The 24,456-nt window shown below is 60.6% G+C and overlaps 1 protein-coding gene across 1 annotated transcript; it reads right to left on the bottom strand.

Annotated features, from left to right (window-relative positions):
* Positions 1 to 978: 978 nt before the first annotated feature.
* Positions 979 to 23,395, bottom strand: LOC149276702 (cullin-9-like). The gene is made up of 40 exons (XM_089503381.1): positions 22,816 to 23,395; positions 21,507 to 21,661; positions 20,791 to 21,294; positions 20,427 to 20,562; positions 20,081 to 20,271; positions 18,857 to 19,241; positions 18,615 to 18,789; positions 18,218 to 18,425; positions 15,369 to 15,559; positions 14,973 to 15,196; positions 14,154 to 14,391; positions 13,965 to 14,070; positions 13,620 to 13,847; positions 13,250 to 13,340; positions 11,591 to 11,762; positions 11,375 to 11,480; positions 10,936 to 11,031; positions 10,686 to 10,861; positions 9,937 to 10,070; positions 9,112 to 9,297; positions 8,552 to 8,646; positions 8,292 to 8,474; positions 7,873 to 8,030; positions 7,513 to 7,720; positions 7,234 to 7,411; positions 6,872 to 7,017; positions 6,626 to 6,737; positions 6,250 to 6,449; positions 5,707 to 5,963; positions 5,272 to 5,626; positions 4,887 to 5,027; positions 4,285 to 4,449; positions 3,219 to 3,382; positions 3,039 to 3,132; positions 2,384 to 2,458; positions 2,193 to 2,303; positions 1,981 to 2,098; positions 1,571 to 1,704; positions 1,392 to 1,474; positions 979 to 1,180 (listed from the first exon to the last, which is right to left on the bottom strand). Exons 1-40 carry the CDS (start codon positions 23,393 to 23,395, stop codon positions 979 to 981), a joined length of 7,461 nt encoding a protein of 2,486 aa, XP_089359507.1.
* Between the last annotated feature and the right edge of the window lie 1,061 nt (positions 23,396 to 24,456).

Genomic DNA, 24,456 nt, shown 5'->3' with positions numbered 1-24,456 from the left:
TAGCATAATCCCCAGGGCAGAGGAGAAGCCCCCCGTAGCACGGCACTATGCCCAGCACACGGCCGAATAAAGGAGGTCTGGATCCGGCGATGTCACCAGAAGGCCGGACGGTCTCATGACATCACAGATTAACGAGCAGTTATTTCTCTTGCATGTTTTCTTGCTGAAGATCGTTGTGTTGGTTACAGCGTGATGGGAGTTGCAGTTGACAGCCAATCATATAGACCCCGCACACCCGCGCAGCACACGCTACCACTGTCGGCATATCACAGGGCGGCGCGCCGGCTGGAAGAAAGCATTCAGCCACATAACGTCTTACATGCAACTTTAATCATTCATAAAGAAGCTTCCGGTAGGGGCCGCAGACGTGGAACCCCCCCCCCCCACTCGCTCACAAACCTACCGCGGGTCCCTCCGGCGTGACCCCCACATAACGCATTCCACTGGAGAATCACAACGAAACGAAACGGGTTCATTGTAATAAAAATAATTCTAATTATAAATATAAACGCATATATTCTCCAGATAAACAAATTATCGGTAATTAACTCCGGTAGTGCCGGGGGCGCTGCACAAACCGGTGACAAAGGACCGACGGGCGAGGCACTCTGGGACCAAAAGGACAGTCCCGGGAATGGAGAGGTGTAAACAGCCCCGGCCGAGGGAAAGAAGTTTGGCCTCCGCAAGACAACATACGTGTTAAAGAGCAAAGGGCTAGCAGGAAGGGGGCAAAGAGCAATGGGTTAACAGGAAGGGGGGCAAGAGGAAGGGTAAAGGGTCAACCTGGGAGAACAGGTCCTTAGGAGGGGGTTAAAGGGTGATTACTGTGAAAAGCAGCAGTTTAATTGGCCCACGAGGGGTGCAAGAATGTGCAGGAAGTTTCAGGAGAGGCTCGGAATTATTTGAAGGAAGGAGGACGTGGAGTGACGTAAGCCGATGACATGAGCCCCCCGCGGGGGCTGGAGACCCGGCCGGGGGTCACTCGTAGGCATCGTCGTCGTCGAAGATAAATGAATCGGGTTCGGGGTTTTCTGATTCGTCATCTTCATCGTAGGAAAAGTCGTCCTCGTCGAGATCGTCATCGAACTCCTCGTGCCACTGAGGGACGTACTCATCGTCATCATCATCATCTTCCTGCTCCCCGGCTGTGTCTCCCGAATCCGAGGCGCCGTCTGCAGCGCTGCGGGGAGACGGAACGGCAATGAAGAGGATCACCAACTTTACAACACAGCCTCAATCATCAATCAGCTGCACGCGCGGGGGGGGGGGGGGGGATATGGTCACCGAGACGGGCCACAATCAGCTGCGGGGGGCTAGTGAACCGGGCTGTGACCAGCTGCGGGATGGGCAAGCTGGGCCGCGATTAGGGCAGCAGGGTACAGAGCTCTTACTCTAAGGCGGCCCCTCCAGAGGGCACATTGGACAGCTTCATTTCTTTCAGCTCCGGCTGCGAGAGGAACCCGATGCGGAAATCCTAGAAATAAAACATTTGTGTTCAGAATGACTCGCAACCCCCCCCCCCCCCCCCCGTCATGCAGGGGCCACTGAGCGTGGTTCTTCTGTTACTCACCTGAGTGGAGTGCTGCAGGATCCCTTGGAGTCTCTCCTGGACTCTTCTCACCAGCTCCAGGCCGCTGCTGTACTTCCTGCCGGCGAAGAGCCGCGCGCCGGACGCCAGGTCCTCGCTCTCCAAGAGACTGTTCTCTGCGGGAACGGCGGACAGGCGATGAGCGGAGCGAGAGACAAACAGCCCCCCACGCGGGCCAGAGACGGCGAAAACCGAGTCTCATGAGTCAGGGAATGCCCCCGTGATACTCCGGACCCCAGCCTCCATCGTGGGCTGATCTTACAGGGCTTCAGATCGCCGCGTGTCACCCCCCCCACCATGCTCTCCGGTCGGCCAGAGCGTGGCCCCCAGACCCCCCAAGCTCTCTGCCCCGGCCTCAGGGTGGCCCCTGGACCCCCCAGCTCGATGCTCACCCAGCAGAATCTGCAACGCGCTGACGTGAAGCTCGAGGTTCTCCGTCTGAGACTCCAGAACGTCGAGCCGCTCCGAGTCCTGATTGTAGTAACTGTACACGCAGGAATACGCCAGAACCTGCGCGACAAACGCCATTCAACACGCGGGCAGTTACCGCGGCGACGGGGGAGGCACACATGGGGAGGGGGTATTAGGGGGGGCGAACGCTCACCTTGCGGCTCAGCTCCAGCACCCGGCAGGCTGTGACCAGGAGGGTGAGCGAGCGCAGCGGGACCTCCTCATCGAGGACACACAAGCGATTGCGTAGAGACACCGCAAAGTCCTAGGGGCGGCAAAAAAAGATAAAGCTGCAGCCGGTGGCAGGGTGTGCACGGTGACGCGTGTAGTAAGCGTGTGCGGTACCTTGGCGTGGTGCTGGAATGTACATTTATCATTATAATCCTGGAACCTCTTCTCCTGACGCGCTGCTTTACTGACCTGTGAGAACACAAACACACACAAACCTGTCCTAGAGGTGTCACAGAGTAAATCCAACCCTGCCTGTCCCAGAGGCGTCACACACTCACTCCAGCCAGTCCCAGAGGCGTCACACACTCACTCCAGCCAGTCCCAGAGGCGTCACACACTCACTCCAGCCAGTCCCAGAGGCGTCACACACTCACTGCAGCCAGTCCCAGAGGCGTCACACACTCACTGCAGCCAGTCCCAGAGGCGTCACACACTCACTGCAGCCATTCCCAGAGGCGTCACACACTCACTCCAGCCAGTCCCAGAGGCGTCACACACTCACTCCAGCCAGTCCCAGAGGCGTCACACACTCACTCCAGCCAGTCCCAGAGGCGTCACACACTCACTCCAGCCAGTCCCAGAGGCGTCACACACTCACTGCAGCCAGTCCCAGAGGCGTCACACACTCACTGCAGCCAGTCCCAGAGGCGTCACACACTCACTGCAGCCATTCCCAGAGGCGTCACACACTCACTCCAGCCAGTCCCAGAGGCGTCACACACTCACTCCAGCCAGTCCCAGTCCTAGCGGTGCCGGGGACATGCCTTACCATGGCAGAGCAGTTGTAGTAGTCTTTGTGGGTTGGTTTCCAGGGTTTGAGGCATCGCCAGCAGAATCCGTGGTTACATTTGGCACACGTCATGCTGGAAGAAGAGGGGAACGGCCGTTAACGCTTCACCTGCAGAGCCGCAGAGCCCCCCGATACGGCGGAAGAATCCCCCCCGCTTACTGCAGACAGCCCTCGTTCTTCTCGATCGGGGCCCGGCAGCTCGGGCAGTGCTTGGATATGAGTTTGGTGAGGTGTTTGCTCTGAGCCTCGGCCGTCATCCCTTCGTAGAAACCTCCATCGTCCATCCACTGGGACACGTGGCTGCAGCTGGCCGGGTAATGAGCCTGCGACAGAGAGAACCCTTAACACGGGCCCGGGAGCCGCGGGACACGGGCCCGGGAGCCGCGGGACACGGGCCCGGGAGCCGCGGGACACGGGCCCGGGAGCCGCGGGACACGGGCCCGGGAGCCGCGGGACACGGGCCCGGGAGCCGCGGGACACGGGCCCGGGAGCCGCGGGACACGGGCCCGGGAGCCGCGGGACACGGGCCCGGGAGCCGCGGGACACGGGCCCGGGAGCCGCGGGACACGGGCCCGGGAGCCGCGGGACACGGGCCCGGGAGCCGCGGGACACGGGCCCGGGAGCCGCGGGACACGGGCCCGGGAGCCGCGGGACACGGGCCCGGGAGCCGCGGGACACGGGCCCGGGAGCCGCGGGACACGGGCCCGGGAGCCGCGGGACACGGGCCCGGGAGCCGCGGGACACGGGCCCGGGAGCCGCGGGACACGGGCCCGGGAGCCGCGGGACACGGGCCCGGGAGCCGCGGGACACGGGCCCGGGAGCCGCGGGACACGGGCCCGGGAGCCGCGGGACACGGGCCCGGGAGCCGCGGGACACGGGCCCGGGAGCCGCGGGACACGGGCCCGGGAGCCGCGGGACACGGGCCCGGGAGCCGCGGGACACGGGCCCGGGAGCCGCGGGACACGGGCCCGGGAGCCGCGGGACACGGGCCCGGGAGCCGCGGGACACGGGCCCGGGAGCCGCGGGACACGGGCCCGGGAGCCGCGGGACACGGGCCCGGGAGCCGCGGGACACGGGCCCGGGAGCCGCGGGACACGGGCCCGGGAGCCGCGGGACACGGGCCCGGGAGCCGCGGGACACGGGCCCGGGAGCCGCGGGACACGGGCCCGGGAGCCGCGGGACACGGGCCCGGGAGCCGCGGGACACGCGCTCGGGAGCCGCTCACCTCCGGGAAGCTGCAGTCGAAGCAGGAAAGCCAGGAACATTTGGCGCAGGCGGCCCCGCTCCCCAGGCCCTCCTTACACAGAACGCGGTCGCAGCCCTGCGGGTTGGTGCACCACGTCAAGTTGGAGCAGCTTTCCACGAATCCTCGGAGCAGAGACTTCTCGTACTGCAAGAGCCAAGAGAGCCGCGGTCAGACGGGCCCCCCGAAAACCTCGGTGCCGCTTACAGGCCAGGGGCCGGATAAAGGGCAAAAAACACAGAAGGGGTATCTTTGGTCTCGTCTATATGTCTATCCCATGCATGTTTAAATCCCCTCACTGTATTACACTCTACCACCTCTGCTGGGAGGCTGTTACACATGATAGGAAATGCTTTCTTCATATCGCTGCTGCCCTGCCATTTGCGCAATAGACCAATAACAGGAAATACAGACTGCCCTGGGGTGGGGTATAAAGAATACGTCGCCTTCAGAGAGAGCGAACCCCCGAGAGGTGAACTTTAACCCGGAATGGATACCAGAATCTCAGTTTTTTTCCCCCATGACCCTGAGGGGCAGAACAGACCTCTGATAGCCCCTGGACAGGCGCCCCCGCGGGGCTTTACCTTGTCCATGACCTCCGCGGAGGATATGATGTTGCGGATGAAGTCCGTGGTGGGCTGCGCCAGGCAGTCGGTGGTGGGACACGTGCAGTTCAGCACCAGGTTCTGCTCGATCCGGGTGCTCAGATACTCCTTCCAGCAGTTCTGGGGGAACAGGGCAGATCTCGGTATTAAAGATGGGGCAGATTGGACATAACAGAGCTCCAGGCGCCCATGGAAAATACCCCACAAAATGCCCCTCCACCTTCTGCCACCAAACGGGGCCGAATAAGCCTGCAGGCGGGGGGACACGGATGTAACCACGACGTGGCTTTCATACGAAACGTTACTCCCCACGATGAGTGGAAAGAGGATTCATGTTTTGCCCCGAATCGGTATCGACACGCACCTTACAGCAGAAGTGGCGGCAGGACAGGCTTGGAGGGCTGTCATCCGGGGTCAGGGGGCTCATGCACACAGGGCAGGTGGGCTGGGAGGTCTCGGGGGGCTGAGACTCCGGCACTTGTAACCCCGAGGCAATGAGCAGAGACTCGGCTTCCTCCGTGTATCTCTGAATCAGAAGGTCCACGTTCCACTTGCAATGGATGAGAAGGTGCTGGGCCACGTCTGGGCTCACACTCACGGTTTCAGACACTTGGTTGACCATCTGGGACATCAGGGTCCACACCTCTTCCTGGCTCAAGGTGCGGCCCATGGGGAGCAGAACCATCTCCAGAAGCCCCTGCTCCGTGCCTTCTTCTGAGCTGGAACACAGCAAAGACACGCGTGACACACAGAACGACCTTCACTTTAGTTCCATCAGAATGAATTACTCTCCCGGTACCTGCTGGGGGACACCTTGGCCCCCGCGTCCCGCTTCTTGTGGCTGGAGCCATGGAAGCTGATGTGGGCTTTGCTCTTGTGGGGAGTGGAGGGGACCTTGGAGAGATACTCCAGCACGTGGGGCCGATCCTCGCTGCGTCGCACATAACCCTGGCTGATGAGATGCATGATGCAGGACAGGACGTCCGTGGTGCTGCAGCCGAAGTTCAGGAAGCGGAGGCTTTTCCTCGGCTCGAGTATCTGACAAGCATCGATTACCTGGCGGAGAGAGAAGATGGAGCCGCTCAGAGGAGGCCGCCCCGGCGCGGAGCCCCCCAGAGGAGGCCGCCCCGGAGCCCCCCAGAGGAGGCCGCCCCGGCGCGGGGGGGGCGCCCTCCCATATCATACAGAGTACCTTGGACACAGACCCACGCCGTCTGAGAAATTCTCTGCACGACTGCAACCTTCGAGGGGACAGCGGGCGCCACCAACCCAAGGACCCACATCCCGGAGCCGAGCCGGATCGGCCCCCGAGCTGTGGTTTGATTGGGTCCTCGCCACTTACCCTGAACACCAAGTTGTCGATGTGAAGCTCCTTCTCCTCCTTCATGATTTGGGTGATGAGGCAGAAGATGATATTTCTCTTCTTCTCCATCGAGCGCCCTTCGTCCTCTTCAACGTTCAGATAGACCTGCTGGGGCAGCAGCTGGAACGCCTTTCCGGGGTGGCCCTCTATCTGCCCCTCGTCATTCAAACATAAACGCCCTATGGGGGATGGGAGAAGAGTCAACGGCGTGCAGGGAAGGTGATGGAGGATGGTACAGGAGGTCAAAGAACTCAAGCGAGCCGCCATATACTCTGTCTCACCAGCAGATGGATTCCCGCAAGGTGTCCATAACCCGGTGCCACGGGGTCTATTACCCAACAGGGCCGCCACGTACCTGCCTCGTTGCGGGTCAGGATGCTGCCTCTAGCAGTCAGCGGCGTCAGCGCGTGGCTCAGGAGAGCTGGGGACAGATCCGTGGACTGAAGAATCGACTCTTCAGAAACTTCCTGGAAAGTCAACAAACGAGGATGGAAGCCGGAGCCACAACCTGCTTCACACAGCGGGAAACAACCGCAAGCCCCCCGGACAGACCACCGGACACACAGCGCTGGATTACCACCCCCTGCCCGGGCGGCCTCACCTCCCGCTGGTTAAACAGAAGCAAGATGAACATCTGCAGGGTGGACACGCGGAGGGTCAGGTCGCCATACTGCAGCTCGGCATTTCCCAGCCACGTCCACTGCAGCCGGCGCCACGGAGAAACGTCGGAGCCCGGAAGAGACTGACCTGCAGCAAGACCCCAAAACAAAGGCTTTATCTGCGCGCAGAGCCCCCGCCGCGCGCACCGCACGCTAATAAAGGGGCAATTTCCTAACCCACCACAGACACGGGGAAGCAGATTATATCTCATGGACGTTCCTACAGCGCATTAGCTTCCAGCGTGGTCCTGCGTGTGAGACGGGACAGACGCGCAGCGCGTGCGCGGGGGCAGCCAGTCCGTACTTTTTGTGTAGAAGTCGGTGAATCGCTGCAGGGACGCACCGAGGGATTCTGGGAAATGTCTGCTGGGGTCGTCCATGTAGCAGAGGGAGGACACGGCCCAGCAGCGCGGAGACAGGACGGAGATCTGCACGGGCGCATCCTCCTCGTCCTCCCCGCTTCCAGGCGGCTCCTCCATAACCTGCGCGACAGACACCAGACAAGCAGCCGTCGAGAACCAGACGATATTTAGGAGTTTTGGCTCATCTCCCCCCAGTGCCACTCACCTGCCCCCCCCCTCACCTCATCCTCCTCTTCCTCGGACAGGAGGCCGATGTCGAGCTCCTGCAGGCTGTACAGATGTTGGTCTCTCTGCAGATCTTTCGCCTCCTGCAGGTTTTTCAGCATCTGCTGCGGGAATCGGTTCGGGAAGCAGATCCCAATGTGTTCGACCACCGAGTCCTCCAGCCAGCAGGGGCCGAGAGAGAGCAGCCGGTCGGCAAGGTAGTGCCTGCAACGCAAAGCATCATGGGAGACGGGGACCTGCAACGCGTCATGGGAGACGGGGACCTGGGGGGGGTCTGCAAAGCATCATGGGAGACGGGGACCTAGGGGCAGGCAGTTTCAGGTGAGTGCACGCTCCGCGCAGCATCACTCACTCACCTGTAGAAATGCTCAAACGAGTTTGCAAGCTCCAAATCCGACAGAAAGAGAACAAACTCCAGGAACCGCTGCAGCTGCTTCGCCGGCCGCGAGTCCGAGGAGTCAGAGCGGATCTCCAGTATCCTGCGATCGATGTACCGGGCAAACTGCTCCGTCACCTGCAACGGGACAACGACACGGGTCAGCACACAGAACCCGGCGCCAAAGGGGTACATATGACAGGGCACACGGGACAGGGCACACAGCCCTCCCAAGGGGCACTCCGGACAGAGGCACACAGGATGAGCGGTGGGCTCCCCCGGACAGGGCACACAGGATGAGCGGTGGGCTCCCCCAGACAGGGCACACGGGACAGGGGGGGGCTCCCCCGGACAGGGCACACGGGACGGGGGGGGGGGCTCCCCCGGACAGGGGCTCACATGCAGCGCGGTCAGGAAGCTGAGCTGCAGGAGCCCCTCGCAGAATCCTTGGCGCAGAGCGAACAGGAACTGAGTCTGCTGCCCGAAGAGCTCCTCCATGGCCTGGCCGAGACCCCGGTACACGGAGCAGAAACGGGGAACGAGATCCTCGTCGCTCCACGACGCCTCCAGAAACCGGTGCACCTGAAACAGGCAATGGCGTCAAACACAGGGGGGGGCAGATACCCCGGGATACCCCCCAGATCTGCCCCGCAACTTACCTGCTTCTGCACCACTCCCTGCCAACACTGAGCGATTCCCGCCAGACTGCTGACGCCGGGGTCCTTCGCTGAAACCGAGTCCCGACGCTTCACATCTGGGGAGAGGAGAGACCCCTGGAGATGCTGCTGTCCCAGCGACTAACCTGCCCCGGGCCCCACAGCCACCCCGCCGCACCGGCCCTGGCTCAGGATCCATTAGACCCTCCACTGAGAACATTATCACATGGGGGCCATCTACGGACTCACATCAAAGTCAGGCTTGTTCCTGACGGCCCTTTAACTGCCCCTCAGACGTACCGGGCTCGGCCCCTTACTGCCCCTCAGACGTACCGGGCTCGGCCCCTTACTGCCCCTCAGACGTACCGGGCTCGGCCCCTTACTGCCCCTCAGACGTACCGGGCTCGGCCCCTTACTGCCCCTCAGACGTACCGGGCTCGGCCCCTTACTGCCCCTCAGACGGGGGATATAGAGCTCACAGGCATGGATCCAGACATAAAAACCCACGTATTCCTCACGGGCCCCAAGGGGCCACCAGCTGGACATTCTACTCTCACACTCACTGGCTTTGCTCAGGGGCTTCAGGGCATCGGTTTCGGGGAGGACGGTATCCACATGGACCAGCAGATGCGTCAGTCTGCGCACGCGCGAGTTAAACACAGACATGCGGCTCTTCGGACGGCAGGAAAGGCGCCCGTTCTCCAGGTACCGGGTGAGGAGCCATCCGAGGGGACTCAATCCGCCCGCGTCTGAAACGAGAGGGGTAAAGGGGCTGTAAAATATCACCACCCTGGGTAAGGCGACCACCAGGAGGCAGACTATCAGCGCCCGGGGTAACCCAACCACCAGGGGGCAGACTATCACTGCCCGGGGTAACCCAACCACCAGGGGGCAGACTATCACCGCCCGGGGTAACCCAACCACCAGGGGGCAGACTATCACCGCCCGGGGTAACCCAACCACCAGGGGGCAGACTATCACCGCCCGGGGTAACCCAACCACCAGGGGGCAGACTATCACCGCCCGGGGTAACGCAACCACCAGGGGGCAGACTATCACCGCCCGGGGTAACGCAACCACCAGGGGGCAGACTATCAGCGCCCGGGGTAACGCAACCACCAAGGGGCAGACTATCACCGCCCGGGGTAACGCAACCACCAGGGGGCAGACTATCACCGCCCGGGGTAACGCAACCACCAGGGGGCAGACTATCAGCGCCCGGGGTAACGCAACCACCAGGGGGTAGACTATCACCGCCCGGGGTAACGCAACCACCAGGGGGCAGACTATCAGCGCCTCGGGATCTGGGATCGCATTTATATCTGCAGGTGTTTAGAGGGGCGACTAACGAGAATCGGGCGACCGGGTCTGAGATTTTCGGCTGATACCTGGGGTAGTTATGCTCTGCACTAACGGGGCAATTAGTGCTTCCCAGCAGGTGCGTCCCAGAGCCTGAGCCGCCTCCTCATCCGGCAAGAAACGTTCAGCGAACTCCTGCTCGTGCGCCAGGGCCCGATTCAACCTGCAACGACAAGACCCCCGATAACATGAACAGAGGGTCTCCGTACAGCCAACAGCGTGCTGACCAACCGCAACGCACGCAACAGCGCCGGCCAACCGCAACGCACGCAACAGCGCGACAGCAGAGCACCGGCAAACGCAGACACTGCACCGATTCAACCTGCAACGACACGACCCCCAATAACACGAACAGAGGGTCTCCGTACAGCCAACAGCGCAGCGGGCAACCGCAACGCAGGCAACAGCGCAGCGGGCAACCGCAACGCAGGCAACCGCAACGCAGGCAACCGCAACGCAGGCAACCGCAACGCAGGCAACCGCGCAGCGGGCAACCGCAACGCAGGCAACCGCAACGCAGGCAACAGCGCAGCGGGCAACCGCAACGCAGGCAACAGCGCAGCGGGCAACCGCAACGCAGGCAACAGCGCAGCGGGCAACCGCAACGCAGGCAACAGCAACGCAGGCAACAGCGCAGCGGGCAACCGCAACGCAGGCAACAGCAACGCAGGCAACAGCGCAGCGGGCAACCGCAACGCAGGCAACAGCAACGCAGGCAACAGCGCAGCGGGCAACCGCAACCCAATGAGCGTGCGCGTTGCACATCCCGCCCGCTCACCTGCTGAAGAGCTGCAGTAAAGAGTCGCGTTTGTCGCGGATCTCCTGGCCCCAGCTGTGAGCGCGGCTCGTGTAGAAGAGGAACGTCCTCCGGCAGAGCTGCTCCTTAAACACCGGCCAGAACGTGGGCTTCGGCCCCAGGATCTCCAGGCCGCGCACGCGCGTGTCGATACCGCCCTGTAAAGCAAGCATTTACGGCTCGTCACCCACAAGGAGACTTATGTGACGTTCCCTACGGGCCAGAGACTGACCTGCTGGCAGCGCTTGATCCGGATCTGAACGATGGGCCAGAAGCGGCTGAGGTTCTCCAGGAGCAGGACTCGGCCGGCCGTGCTGGGGATGTTCACCTGTAACACACAGCGGCCACGTTATTACCCTGCGAGCCCACCAAACTACCCCCCGAGAACAACACCGGCGAGGGTAAAATACCCCCGGCCTCTAACCAGCCCGACTCCAGCCTCAAGGATCCAGAACCGGTGTCCTGACTCAGCCCGGACACGGAAACGGACAGCGGCTCAGTTACCCCAGGAGTAGCTGGCAGCACCAGAAAGCTCCACGGCGGACAGGTAAGTGGACGAACCAGATAACACAACAGCCACATATACCCCACGCGAACACGGCTAATGCTTTTTACTGCCCCAGAGGGGGGGGGGGGGGCAAAAACACACACAAAAAAACCCCCTAAATCACCGCGTTGAGCTCCGTGTTAATGCCGGACGGATTCTCCCCTCCCGTCACGACTATCCGGGCCGGCATATAACTGGTGTCCTCACTGGCCACGATGACAAACAGCTGCCTGCGGGGAGGAAAAAGTGACAATTACCTCTGTCACACCAACGAGACCCTCTACCAATCTCCTCACCAGATGCCAAGAGCGCGAGGAGAGCTGGAGCTGCCCCGGCGCACCTGATAACTACCCCCCGGTGCATGTAGATGTTGATGTAATGGGAGCCGGTACTTCCGCTGGACTCCCAGTAGGATTTGGGGTTCCCGTCCGTCAGTTTGCCGGCCCGGTACGGGTTGGACGACACCTCGATTTTCTCCCAGCATTTGTCTTCCTTCAGTTCCACGCTGGAGCCTGGAGCGACAAACGGGCGCCAGGGTGAGGAGGGAGAGCGACAAACGCGGGGCGGGGCGAGGAGGGAGAGCGCGAGCGAGCGACAAACGCGGGGAGGGGCGAGGAGGGAGAGCGCGAGCGAGCGACAAACGCGGGGCGGGGCGAGGAGGGAGAGCGCGAGCGAGCGACAAACGCGGGGCGGGGCGAGGAGGGAGAGCGCGAGCGAGCGACAAACGCGGGGCGGGGCGAGGAGGGAGAGCGCGAGCGAGCGACAAACGCGGGGCGGGGCGAGGAGGGAGAGCGCGAGCGAGCGACAAACGCGGGGCGGGGCGAGGAGGGAGAGCGCGAGCGAGCGACAAACGCGGGGCGGGGCGAGGAGGGAGAGCGCGGGCGGGGCGAGGAGGGAGAGCGCGAGCGAGCGACAAACGCGGGGCGGGGCGAGGAGGGAGAGCGCGGGCGGGGCGAGGAGGGAGAGCGCGAGCGAGCGACAAACGCGGGGCGGGGCGAGGAGGGAGAGCGCGAGCGAGCGACAAACGCGGGGCGGGGCGAGGAGGGAGAGCGCGAGCGAGCGACAAACGCGGGGCGGGGCGAGGAGGGAGAGCGCGAGCGAGCGACAAACGCGGGGCGGGGCGAGGAGGGAGAGCGCGAGCGAGCGACAAACGCGGGGCGGGGCGAGGAGGGAGAGCGCGAGCGAGCGACAAACGCGGGGCGGGGCGAGGAGGGAGAGCGCGAGCGAGCGACAAACGCGGGGCGGGGCGAGGAGGGAGAGCGCGAGCGAGCGACAAACGCGGGGCGGGGCGGGAGCGACAAACGCGGGGCGGGGCGAGGGGCGAGCGACAAACGCGGGGCGCGGGGCGAGCGACAAACGCGGGGCGAGCGACAAACGCGGGGCGAGCGACAAACGCGGGGCGAGCGACAAACGCGGGGCGAGCGACAAACGCGGGGCGAGCGACAAGCGCGGGGCGAGCGACAAACGCGGGGCGAGCGACAAGCGCGGGGCGAGCGACAAGCGCGGGGCGAGCGACAAGCGCGGGGCGAGCGACAAACGCGGGGCGAGCGACAAGCGCGGGGCGAGGGGCGAGCGACAAACGCGGGGCGAGGGGCGAGCGACAAACGCGGGGCGGGGCGGGGCGAGGAGGGAGAGCGCGAGGGAGCGACAAACGCGGGGCGAGGGGCGAGCGACAAACGCGGGGCGAGGGGCGAGCGACAAACGCGGGGCGAGGGGCGAGCGACAAACGCGGGGCGAGGGGCGAGCGACAAACGCGGGGCGAGGGGCGAGCGACAAACGCGGGGCGAGGGGCGAGCGACAAACGCGGGGCGAGGGGCGAGCGACAAACGCGGGGCGAGCGACAACCGCGGGGCGAGCGACAACCGCGGGGCGAGCGACAACCGCGGGGCGAGGAGGGAGCAAGCGAGGGAGCGACAACCGCGCGCCGGGGCGAGCAGGGCAACTTCGGGGGGATACACCAGTGACGGGGAAACAAAAGACGGAGGCGGATTTCACTCACCTTGGCAGAGGTTCCTCAGAAACACATCGAAGAACGGGATGTTAATCTGCTGCCGGCTGCGTCGGTGCTCCTCTATCTGCCCCAGAACCATCTGACGGGAAAACCCCCAGCAGATCATCATGTATTGTGTTATATAGCGCCATCATATTCAGTAATGCTGTACAAAGGGATGCCCCCCCATACCCCGTGGCTTAACACCCCCCGTACTGCACACCCCCATGCGCAGCATCGCAGACGTCGCAGCTTGTGTTCTATGCCCCTCGCGGGACCCCGGGGCCACTCCATCTTTGTTTACGGCAGCCGCTCCTATCTGTACCCGCGGGGTGAAAGCCGTGGCCCTTGCCGTGGCCCTCGCGAGCAGGCGGCTCACCTGGATGCACCCGGCGAGGATGCTCGTCGCCATCTTCTGGTAGAGGCTGGCGTATTTCTCGCAGTCCGTCAGCAGCTCTCGCAGCTCCGACGCCTGCAGGAGGCCCGAGTTCTGCTTCTCCAGCACTTTGCCGAGGGTCTCCTTGGCGCAGAGACGGCACATGACGACGGCGAAGTCCTTGTTGGTGGAGGCCAAGCGGTGAAGGAAGGAGACGATCTCTTGGAGGAGCTGCGATGGGACAGACGGGCGAGAAGAGACCGCGGGTCAACCAGTCTCTGGTGTTACCCCCGCCAAGCCTTCCTGTAACCACCCCCGGTGGTCGCTGCGTTGCCCCCTCCCACTCACCTCTTGGTCGGCGCAGTTGCTCCCCAGAGAGTTGAGCGAGGGCTCGATGCTCCGGTGCCAGGGGAGACCGTCCTCTTGGTAAAAATCCAGAGCTTTGTTCAGGATCCTGGGAAGAGACAGCGGAGCGTTGGTCACGAGACAGCCCCTCGCCGAGACATCCATTACAGCCCAAACACGCAGAGCGCTCACCGGTAGAGACAGAGCTGCAGCCGCCGGTCCGTCTTCAGCTGCTCCAGGCTGGACAGCAGCAGCAGGAAGAAGTCGCCATCGGTGAGGAGCCGAGAGACATCGCAGCGCATGGACGAGACATCGTTACATAGACAGCGCTCCAGCGACGGGAGAAGCTCTCTGCACGCCCGAGAGTCCTTCAGAGCGGAGAGTAAGGCCGGTAAATCCATCTCCTGCACCTCCTGAGTGCGAGTGTCCCCTGGAATAAAACCACAGCGAGTGAGCATGGAGTGTCCATCTCCTGCACTCCTCCTTGAGTGTAAAAGATCCCATGAAGAGTGTGCCACTCGAATGGGTCGAAGCAGTAGGGTTAGAGTTTCCCCGTATCCAATGTGCACACAAGTAACCCAAAGGCCACGTTACGGCGCTACGTTTGGGACAACAATGGGTAAAATAACGGGGTGAAAATGCAGGTTTGTATTGAAATAAACCGGGCCGCCCGCCGCTGGGTCGCTAAACTCTCTCCGTTTCGTAATAAACCTTCCTGATTTTTTGCATCACTTCCTGCAATTAATGGGTAAATCTATGAAATAATTCCCCCCCAAAAAATTGGGTTTTAATATTTTCCGATCCCCACGTAACCCTGTGAGCTGCCCTTTTGGGGACATCCTTATGATTTTGGGGAGCGCAGCATGGAGAATATTTCACGAGGCCGAGTCACGTTTACCAGCGGCGCATGCGCAATACTCGGACGCAGGACACCCCGACACCGCCATCCCACCGAGATCCCAAGCCCCCCCGCATTGGGTCCCGGGTGGGAGCGCCGCGCAGAGCTCCCACCTGTGCCGTCGGGGTCGGTCTTCTCCTGCCTGCTCTTCAGGAGCTCGGCGAGTTGTTTCTGCGCGAACGGGTCCAGCCGGCCGTGCACGGAGTTGCCGGAGTCGTCGATGAAGCTCTGCAGGGCCGAGGGTAAGGCACAGCCGGACAGCTGCTCCTCCAAACCGGTGTGGTTATCAATCAGCATGCGGACCACCAGGAGCCAGTTATACACAGCGGAGAAACACCTGAGGAGCAGACAGGACCCCCGGGTCACCAACGAGACCGCCACCGGCACAGCGCCAGCCGCAGAGAGGGCACGTGACCGCGGCCCCCAGGGCAGATAATACCCAGTAAGGGTTTGGGGTACGTCTCTGGTGAACTATACATCATGGCGGAGATGGGGCTCTCGTTACTCACTCCGGAGTGGCCAGCAGCTTGCCGATGGCCCCAGGAATCGCCCTCAGGAGGTTGGTGGAGCCGCCGCTGGCAGCCGACCCGATGCTGGAGAAGATCTCTTTGATCACCTGGACGTCGGAAGGATTGAGCGCGTAACGGCGGGAGCTCCCCCGCAGCTCGCAGCTCCCCACGCCGGTCAGCACCTTCAGGACCTGGAAGGCGGCAGCCGTGACATCAGCACCTAGCAAACCTGGTACCGGCCCCGGCCCCCCCGCCGCACCCAAGCACCACCTATATACCCCGCCAGCTCCATACAGCCCGCAGCTCCACCTATATACCCCGCCAGTGGCATACACCCCACAGCTCCACCTATATACCCCGCCAGCTCCATACAGCCCACAGCTCCACCTATATACCCCGCCAGCTCCATACACCCCACAGCTCCACCTATATACCCCGCCAGCTCCATACAGCCCACAGCTCCACCTATATACCCCGCCAGCTCCATATACCCCACAGCTCCACCTATATACCCCGCCAGTGGCATACACCCCACAGCTCCACCTATATACCCCGCCAGCTCCATACAGCCCACAGCTCCACCTATATACCCCGCCAGCTCCATACAGCCCGCAGCTCCACCTATATACCCCGCCAGTGGCATACACCCCACAGCTCCACCTATATACCCCGCCAGCTCCATACAGCCCACAGCTCCACCTATATACCCCGCCAGCTCCATACACCCCACAGCTCCACCTATATACCCCGCCAGCTCCATACAGCCCACAGCTCCACCTATATACCCCGCCAGCTCCATACAGCCCACAGCTCCACCTATATACCCCGCCAGTGGCATACACCCCACAGCTCCACCTATATACCCCGCCAGTGGCATACACCCCACAGCTCCACCTATATACCCCGCCAGCTCCATACAGCCCACAGCTCCACCTATATACCCCGCCAGCTCCATATACCCCACAGCTCCACCTATATACCCCGCCAGTGGCATACACCCCACAGCTCCACCTATATACCCCGCCAGCTCCATACAGCCCACAGCTCCACCTATATACCCCGCCAGCTCCATACAGCCCACAGCTCCACCTATATACCCCGCCAGCTCCATACAGCCCACAGCTCCACCTATATACCCCGCCAGTGGCATACACCCCACAGCTCCACCTATATACCCCGCCAGTGGCATACACCCCACAGCTCCACCTATATACCCCGCCAGCTCCATACAGCCCACAGCTCCACCTATATACCCCGCCAGCTCCATATACCCCACAGCTCCACCTATATACCCCGCCAGCTCCATATACCCCACAGCTCCACCTATATACCCCGCCAGCTCCATACAGCCCACAGCTCCACCTATATACCCCGCCAGCTCCATACAGCCCGCAGCTCCACCTATATACCCCGCCAGTGGCATACACCCCGCAGCTCCACCTATATACCCCGCCAGCTCCATACAGCCCACAGCTCCACCTATATACCCCGCCAGCTCCATACACCCCACAGCTCCACCTATATACCCCGCCAGCTCCATACAGCCCACAGCTCCACCTATATACCCCGCCAGTGGCATACACCCCACAGCTCCACCTATATACCCCGCCAGCTCCATACAGCCCACAGCTCCACCTATATACCCCGCCAGCTCCATATACCCCACAGCTCCACCTATATACCCCGCCAGCTCCATACAGCCCACAGCTCCACCTATATACCCCGCCAGCTCCATACACCCCACAGCTCCACCTATATACCCCGCCAGCTCCATACAGCCCACAGCTCTACCTATATACCCCGCCAGCTTCATACAGCCCACAGCTCCACCTATATACCCCGCCAGCTCCATACACCCCACAGCTCCACCTATATACCCCGCCAGCTCCATACAGCCCACAGCTCCACCTATATACCCCGCCAGCTCCATACAGCCCACAGCTCCACCTATATACCCCGCCAGCTCCATACAGCCCACAGCTCCACCTATATACCCCGCCAGCTCCATACAGCCCACAGCTCCACCTATATACCCCGCCAGCTTCATACACCCCACAGCTCCACCTATATACCCCGCCAGCTTCATACACCCCACAGCTACACCTATATACCCCGCCAGCTCCATACAGCCCACAGCTCCACCTATATACCCCGCCAGCTTCATACACCCCACAGCTACACCTATATACCCCGCCAGCTCCATACAGCCCACAGCTCCACCTATATACCCCGCCAGCTTCATACACCCCACAGCTCCACCTATATACCCCGCCAGCTCCATACAGCCCACAGCTCCACCTATATACCCCGCCAGCTCCATACAGCCCACAGCTCCACCTATATACCCCGCCAGCTCCATACACCCCACAGCTCCACCTATATACCCCGCCAGCTTCATACACCCCACAGCTACACCTATATACCCCGCCAGCTCCATACAGCCCACAGCTCCACCTATATACCCCGCCAGCTTCATACACCCCACAGCTCCACCTATATACCCCGCCAGCTCCATACAGCCCACAGCTCCACCTATATACCCCGCCAGCTTCATACACCCCACAGCTCCACCTATATACCCCGCCAGCTCCATACAGCCCACAGCTCCACCTATATACCCCGCCAGCTCCATACAGCCCACAGCTCCACCTATATACCCCGCCAGCTCCATACACCCCACAGCTACACCTATATACCCCGCCAGTGGCATACAGCCCACAGCTCCACCTATATACCCCGCCAGCTTCATACACCCCACAGCTCCACCTATATACCCCGCCAGCTCCATACAGCCCACAGCTCCACCTATATACCCCGCCAGTGGCATACGCTGCTCTAGCGCCACTCACAGCCAGGCCGGCGTGTTGTATCGCGGCTGACGAGTGGTGCTCCTGCATGCACCCCAGCACGGCACGCACTCCACCTTCCGTGGCAAACAGGACCCGCCAGTCGTATTTGGACATCAGGACATAAGTCAGCTGCAGACCGGTGGCCACCAGCTGCTTCTCCTTCACATGGTTGCTGAGGAACTCCACCAGCATCTTCACGATCTTCTCTCTAAATAGATGAACACAAATCACATTGCACAGCGCGGTACACAACGGGTTAACATTTCCCCCGCAGAGCATTTCACTTTGTAGAATAACGCGAGACCCGGGGGCCCGGCACGGAGCGGCTCCCCCCTCAGAGACAGCGTGAAGTCACTTATGATGGAGGCACAAACATAACGCGCCTCTCCCCGAGTACCTGGCGCGACCCTCCGCTTTCACCCCGTGCGCCTCCTCTCCGGCCTGCTGCTCCAGGACCTGGATGATGGAGCCGAGGGCTTCCGCTCCGCAGACGCTCCTTTTTGCTTTCTCCAGCATCTCCAGCAGCATCTCCAGGGTAATGACACTCGAATGGCCCTTGAAGGTGGTGAAGCCTGCGGAACATGAACACCACGAGAGTCAGGGAACCCCCACGGCCAGCTTCAGGACGCTTCTGGCCACGCTCCGCCTCACCTTTGCTCTTTTCGATGGCAAGCTCTGTGGGCTGCAGACCCTCCAGGGAGAGCAGGTTGTTGAGGAGCTGAAGGTCGGACAGTTCGGGATTAGGGTGGGCTCCTATCTTCTCTATTTTCTGGATTTCTTCTTTCTTTGGTTTCTTAGACAGGAACCCCCCCTGTACGGAGTTCTCGTGGAAGGACGACTCAGGGTTCGGACTTCGCGCCTCGCTGGCCTTCGCACCAAGAAGGTACTTTGAGAAGACGCGCGAGTTTTGCAGGTCGCTCAGAGAACATCCGTGGCACCGGTCCGCCAGGAACTCCAGAACCTTCCGGGCCACGTCCACGGACACTGAGATCTGCATCAGAACCGGCTCATCCAGACCCGTCAGCTGCAGGACAGCAAAAGGTGGTTTTATGCGCTTATTCTAATACGCCGGGGCCCTTTCTACACCCAACCCCTGCTTTATAAAGCCAATAACCTCTACTGAAAGAAAGAAGCGACCGCCAGATAATCGGCAGGTAGCCAGAGACCCGCCATTTATTCATGCTCTAAAAACGCATACCCCCCCCCGCATGCAACATGTTTAGCAAGAGCGTTCCTACTGTAAGCGTCCAGGGATATCCAGAACCCCTCGTTACTAAAAAACACTTTATTTAACCCCTTCCTGTATTTGACTCTGTCTTTCCTGTCCCCCTTTCCCTAGGCACGTTATTAAAGGTTTCTAAGCCTTTCTTGGTATGTTTTGTTAGTAAGGGCTACTGGGGTCGCCCACTGCTTCACTAAACAGCCCCCTCGCCATTAAATGATTTATAATTGTAGCCCCCAGCCTCGCTGTTCTCATTTAGCTGTCAGCGAAGTCTGTTTTAAGCCTGTAGTTTGTATTTTTGTGTCCCAAATGCGTGATTTTACACTTGATCATGTTAAACTGGGCAGCATTCCCCTTGTTGCCATAGACCAATCACCATTTTTATTTAAACATTCTGGGGGGTCAACCATGTCCGCAACTGCTCCAAAAAAGAAATCCTCCGCTTGCAGATCACTCATAGCGGTACCTGAAGCGAGAGCGAACCCTGAAGGAACTCCTCCGGTTACTCTTCCTAATTAAAGCTGTAGCTTTTGAAGACTCTCTGACCTCTCAAATAGTTTTGTTCCCCAGTCGAATCGGATTGTGACGTTTCCCCATGAGACCCAATTCCCTGGGCTCCTCTCTCCAATGACCTCACACACCTCTTCCTCCTGGCTCTGTCTGATGATGTCATAAACTTCCTGCTGCTCCGGGGCGTCCAGTCTTCTGATAAAGAAGAGAAGCTCCCACCATTCATCTTGTCTGAGAGCCCCCGACTCCTCATAAGTACTTCCAGCCAAGTAGGGGAGCGTGTACAGGCCACAAGAGTGTTTAGGGTGTAACAAATGGACCACTGCGGGGAAAAAACACTGGTGTTAATTTGGGGGAATCGACAAGATTATGGAGCTGTAACTTCCACGCGGACACAGTCAGGTGACCTTTTAGTAGAAGGAAAGGTCTAAAAAAAAAAAAGAAAAAAAGAAACTGGAAGACAGGAGAGGCACCGACCTGGAGAAAGCTTCAGATTTTCGGTAAGACTTGAGGCCTTCTCCTGACTGTCTTCTTCCGTCTTGCTTCCGGAGCTAACAATCTCCAGCATGTGCCAGTGTACCCAGTAGGTGCGGCCCGTAGATCTCCACAGTACCTAAAACAGAGCAGGAGGACGTAACTAGCAAAGCAAATGCCCTTTTTATGAACCAAGCCTCTCCCTCTCCAGTAGCACGTCCCGGCAAAACCGACCGCGGCAAGGTCTACCGAACAAGACGACGACGACGGCACGGAGACCACCGGACACGGAACCACAGCCTGTTAGATCAGCGCCATTAATAACGCATGCCGGGTTTCCAATAACTCGGTCAGATTTTTGACTCACCTGAACAGGTGGCGTCCCGTTGTTGCTCTGTCGGAAGACACCTTCATCTCCAGTGATGGCCTCTTCATAATCCTCCAGCATCCTCACAGTCATACCCGGCTTTAAGGCTTCCTGGATGTAATCGACGTAGGCGTTTCGGGTCGGGAAGTCAGAGAGCGTCATGAACTCCTTGGCTGGCTTCCTCTTGGGAGGCGAGGGGCGCCGCTGAGCCGTCACGGCTATTTGGAGTCCGGCGCAGGCTGGAGCCTTCGGCTGGAAGATTGAGCGGAGAACCCGCGGCTGGTGATTCTCCCTGGGAAGGGCGCCGTCGGCAGCGTGATCGCTGACCCAGCCCATGACCCGCACCAGCTCACAGATCAAGCTGCCCACCGCCATACTAAAATCAAACTGGCGCTGGAGGCGGCTCTTCTCGCCGTGCTCCGGGCGCTCGCTGCTCAGCTGGTCCAGAAGAGACGTGACGCACAAGTAACGTTTCACCAGAGAGAAGAGCTGCTTGCCGGGAATCTGCCGGGAAATAATAACGTCAGGTGGCTGGAGCTGGCACGGGGAAAGCCAAAATCGCCACGACACGCCCCAAAAAGATCAAAAATAAAAAAAAACACAACATGATGATAATAATACGGTAAAGTTTGTTACAAGACGGGGCAGGAACTAGTAATAAATCCAGGAAAGACTAACAGAAGCTTCCTCCGGCCGCCCTGAATCCTCAGACTCACCTGAGGAAGGTGGATCCCATCGAAGGAGATGCAGTGCTCCTCGGAGCTCGTGGTCTCAGCAAAGAGCTGCAGCAAAGTGTAACGCGATTCAAAATCCATGTGCTGCTCGATCCCGTCCTGCTGACTGAGGGACAGCAAGACGTGGGCGCGACTTCCTGGGGGGAAAAAGGAGGGGAGATCATTAAACGGCGGGGGCGAGGCGACTTCCTGCGGGAGAGAGGGGATCGATTATCACGTGGCGAGACGTGGGACGACTTTCTCCCACAGAATGGGAGAACCTGCCGGCCGCAGCGAGACGTTCTGTCGGCCGTTACATGCAGAATACGCCAGGACAAATATCCCAGCAGAAGTGACTAACAGCGTTGGGTTAGGCGAACGTGCCAGCTGTCCCGGAGATACAGTGACTCAGTGCATCTGTTTATATAGCCTCTCCCAGTTGGACAGACTTTCCATCGTCTTCAGACCCAGTAAGCGATTACTGCGCAGATTCCACGGAACGGGAAACCGAGGTCTAAGCGCAGATCCGCCAGCCACCGAAATGCGTGATTTAACCCAACTGCAAACACGGATCACACGGCTGTTACTCACCAGCTTAACGCCGCATTCCGGGGGCAGCAACGGCGCCCCCCCCCCACAACAATCCACGGCTAAAGGGTGACCCCCATCTCACTACAGAAACACGCCAGGCCTGGCCATATCTCCTATTTACCATATATTAATAAAAATAACGTAGGTTACCCCCCATCATGCTGTATCCAGGAGCCGCCATCTCGCTGCCCCGTCACGGGGTATAAATCGCTGCCCCGTCGCCCTGAGGTATCTGTGATAATAGCGTTACGGAGGGACCTGCGCGGCTGGAAACAATCTCTAGCGCTAGAGGCTCCAGCGCTGTCCAATAAAACAACGCGGGGAGAGAACAGGAAGCGGCTTCCAACTTCCTGCTCAGGCTGATGGGAGAGAACAGGAAGCGGCTTCCAACTTCCTGCGCAGGCTGGCGCGGGGAAAGAACAGGAAGCGGCTTCCAACTTCCTGCACGGGCTGGCGGGGGGAGAGAACAGGAAAGCGGCTTCCAACTTCCTGCGCGGGCTGGCACGGGGAGAGAACAGGAAGCAGCTTCCAAGTTCCTGCGCGGGCAGGCGGGAGGATTCTGATACAGTCTCCACCGAGGGATCATGGGAAACGGGGGAGAATTTGCCCTTATATGTGGAATAACGATCTTGTATAAGTCTGATTATTAAATAAAGAATAAGGAGAACAACATAATGTGTCTCACGCACGTCACATGATTCCCCCCCCCCCCGGTTCTCACCTGCATCGTGCGAGGCCAGGGCGCGGAGCATCTTGCCGGCGTTCTTGCGGATCTGTTTCTCCTGGTTGCAGAGCATCTTCATCAGCAGGTCCAGGGCCCCCGTCTCCTTAAATACCCCGGCTAAGGAGCCTATGCTGGCGTAAGCACTGAGCACATGGATGGTGTTGAGGATGGAGGCGTCGGGGCCGCTGCTCTGGGACATCTGTCTGGCCGCTCTCTGGACCAGCATCCTTACATCTTCTCTCATTTCTCGCAGAGCCTCGTCATCCGGCGCCCCGGACGCCTTCTCTTCCGGTACCCCGGACCCCTCCGGCTTACGCTTCCCCAACAGAGTGGGGCAGTTGGCGTATACCTCCTCTGCCGACATCCACATCAGGATATTGGGGGTTTTGTTCTCGGTCACCAAGGCGGCCCCGCTGGTTCCCGCTCCCTCCTCCAGGTTCTGAACGGCCCATCGGATCAGGTATTCAGAGAGTCCTTCCGGGCTTCGGCGCTGGCGCAGCAGCTCCTCGGGCTGAGCCTGCAGCTTGGGACCCAACTGGACCACGAGGTTCCCATTCCTGCGCTCTCCCACCAACATGACGGAGCCTGCGGAAAGGGCATGGAGACGGCATATGAGAGAGAGAGAGAGAGAGGGACCCGGCACGCAGAGAGAGAGAGAGAGAGAGAGAGAGGGACCCGGCACGCAGAGAGAGAGAGAGAGAGGGGGAGGGACCCGGCACGCAGAGAGAGAGAGAGAGAGAGAGAGAGGGACCCGGCACGCAGAGAGAGAGAGAGAGAGGGGGAGGGACTCGGCACGCAGAGAGAGAGAGAGAGAGAGAAAGAGGGGACCCGGCACGCAGAGAGAGAGAGAGAGAGAGAGAGAGAAAGAGGGGACCCGGCCCGCAAACAGAGAGAGAGAGGGACCCGGCCCGCAAACAGAGAGAGAGAGGGACCCGGCACGCAAACAGAGAGAGAGAGACCCGGCACGCAAAGAGAGAGAGAAAAAGAGAGAGAGACCCGGCACGCAAACAGAGAGAGAGAGAGACCCGGCACCCAAACACAGAGAGAGAGAGAGAGAGAGGGACCCGGCATGCAGAGAGAGAGAGAGGGAGGGACCCGGCACTCAGAGAGAGAGAGAGAGAGAGAGAGAGAGAGAGACCCGGCACTCAGAGAGAGAGAGAGGGGGGGGGAGGGAGAGAGGGACCCGGCACTCAGAGAGAGAGAGAGAGAGAGAGAGAGAAAGAGGGGACCCGGCACGCAAACAGAGAGAGAGAGAGAAAGAGGGGACCCGGCACGCAAACAGAGAGAGAGAGAGAGAAAGAGAGAGAGACCCGGCACGCAAAGAGAGAGATAAAGAGAGAAAGAGAGAGAGACCCGGCACGCAAACAGAGAGAGAGAGAGAGGGACCCGGCACGCAAACAGAGAGAGAGAGAGAGGGACCCGGCACGCAAACAGAGAGAGAGAGAGAGGGACCCGGCACGCAAACAGAGAGCGAGAGAGAGGGACCCGGCACGCAAACAGAGAGCGGGGATACCGGACATGTAGGAGATGACGGGCGCATCACGGTATATTAATCACAGAAAGGGAGGAGAAGAAAGTCCTTCTGCCGCTCTCCCGCCATCCTGTTACCCTGTCACCCTGTCACCCTGTGCCCCCTGT

The sequence above is a fragment of the Sceloporus occidentalis genome, unplaced genomic scaffold (assembly GCF_023333645.1).
Source record: "Sceloporus occidentalis isolate IW3139 unplaced genomic scaffold, rSceOcc1.0.p SCAF_231, whole genome shotgun sequence".
Lineage (NCBI taxonomy): Eukaryota > Metazoa > Chordata > Lepidosauria > Squamata > Phrynosomatidae > Sceloporus > Sceloporus occidentalis.
Note: the sequence above shows the minus strand (reverse complement) of the source record. Positions and strands in the feature narration are given on the sequence as shown.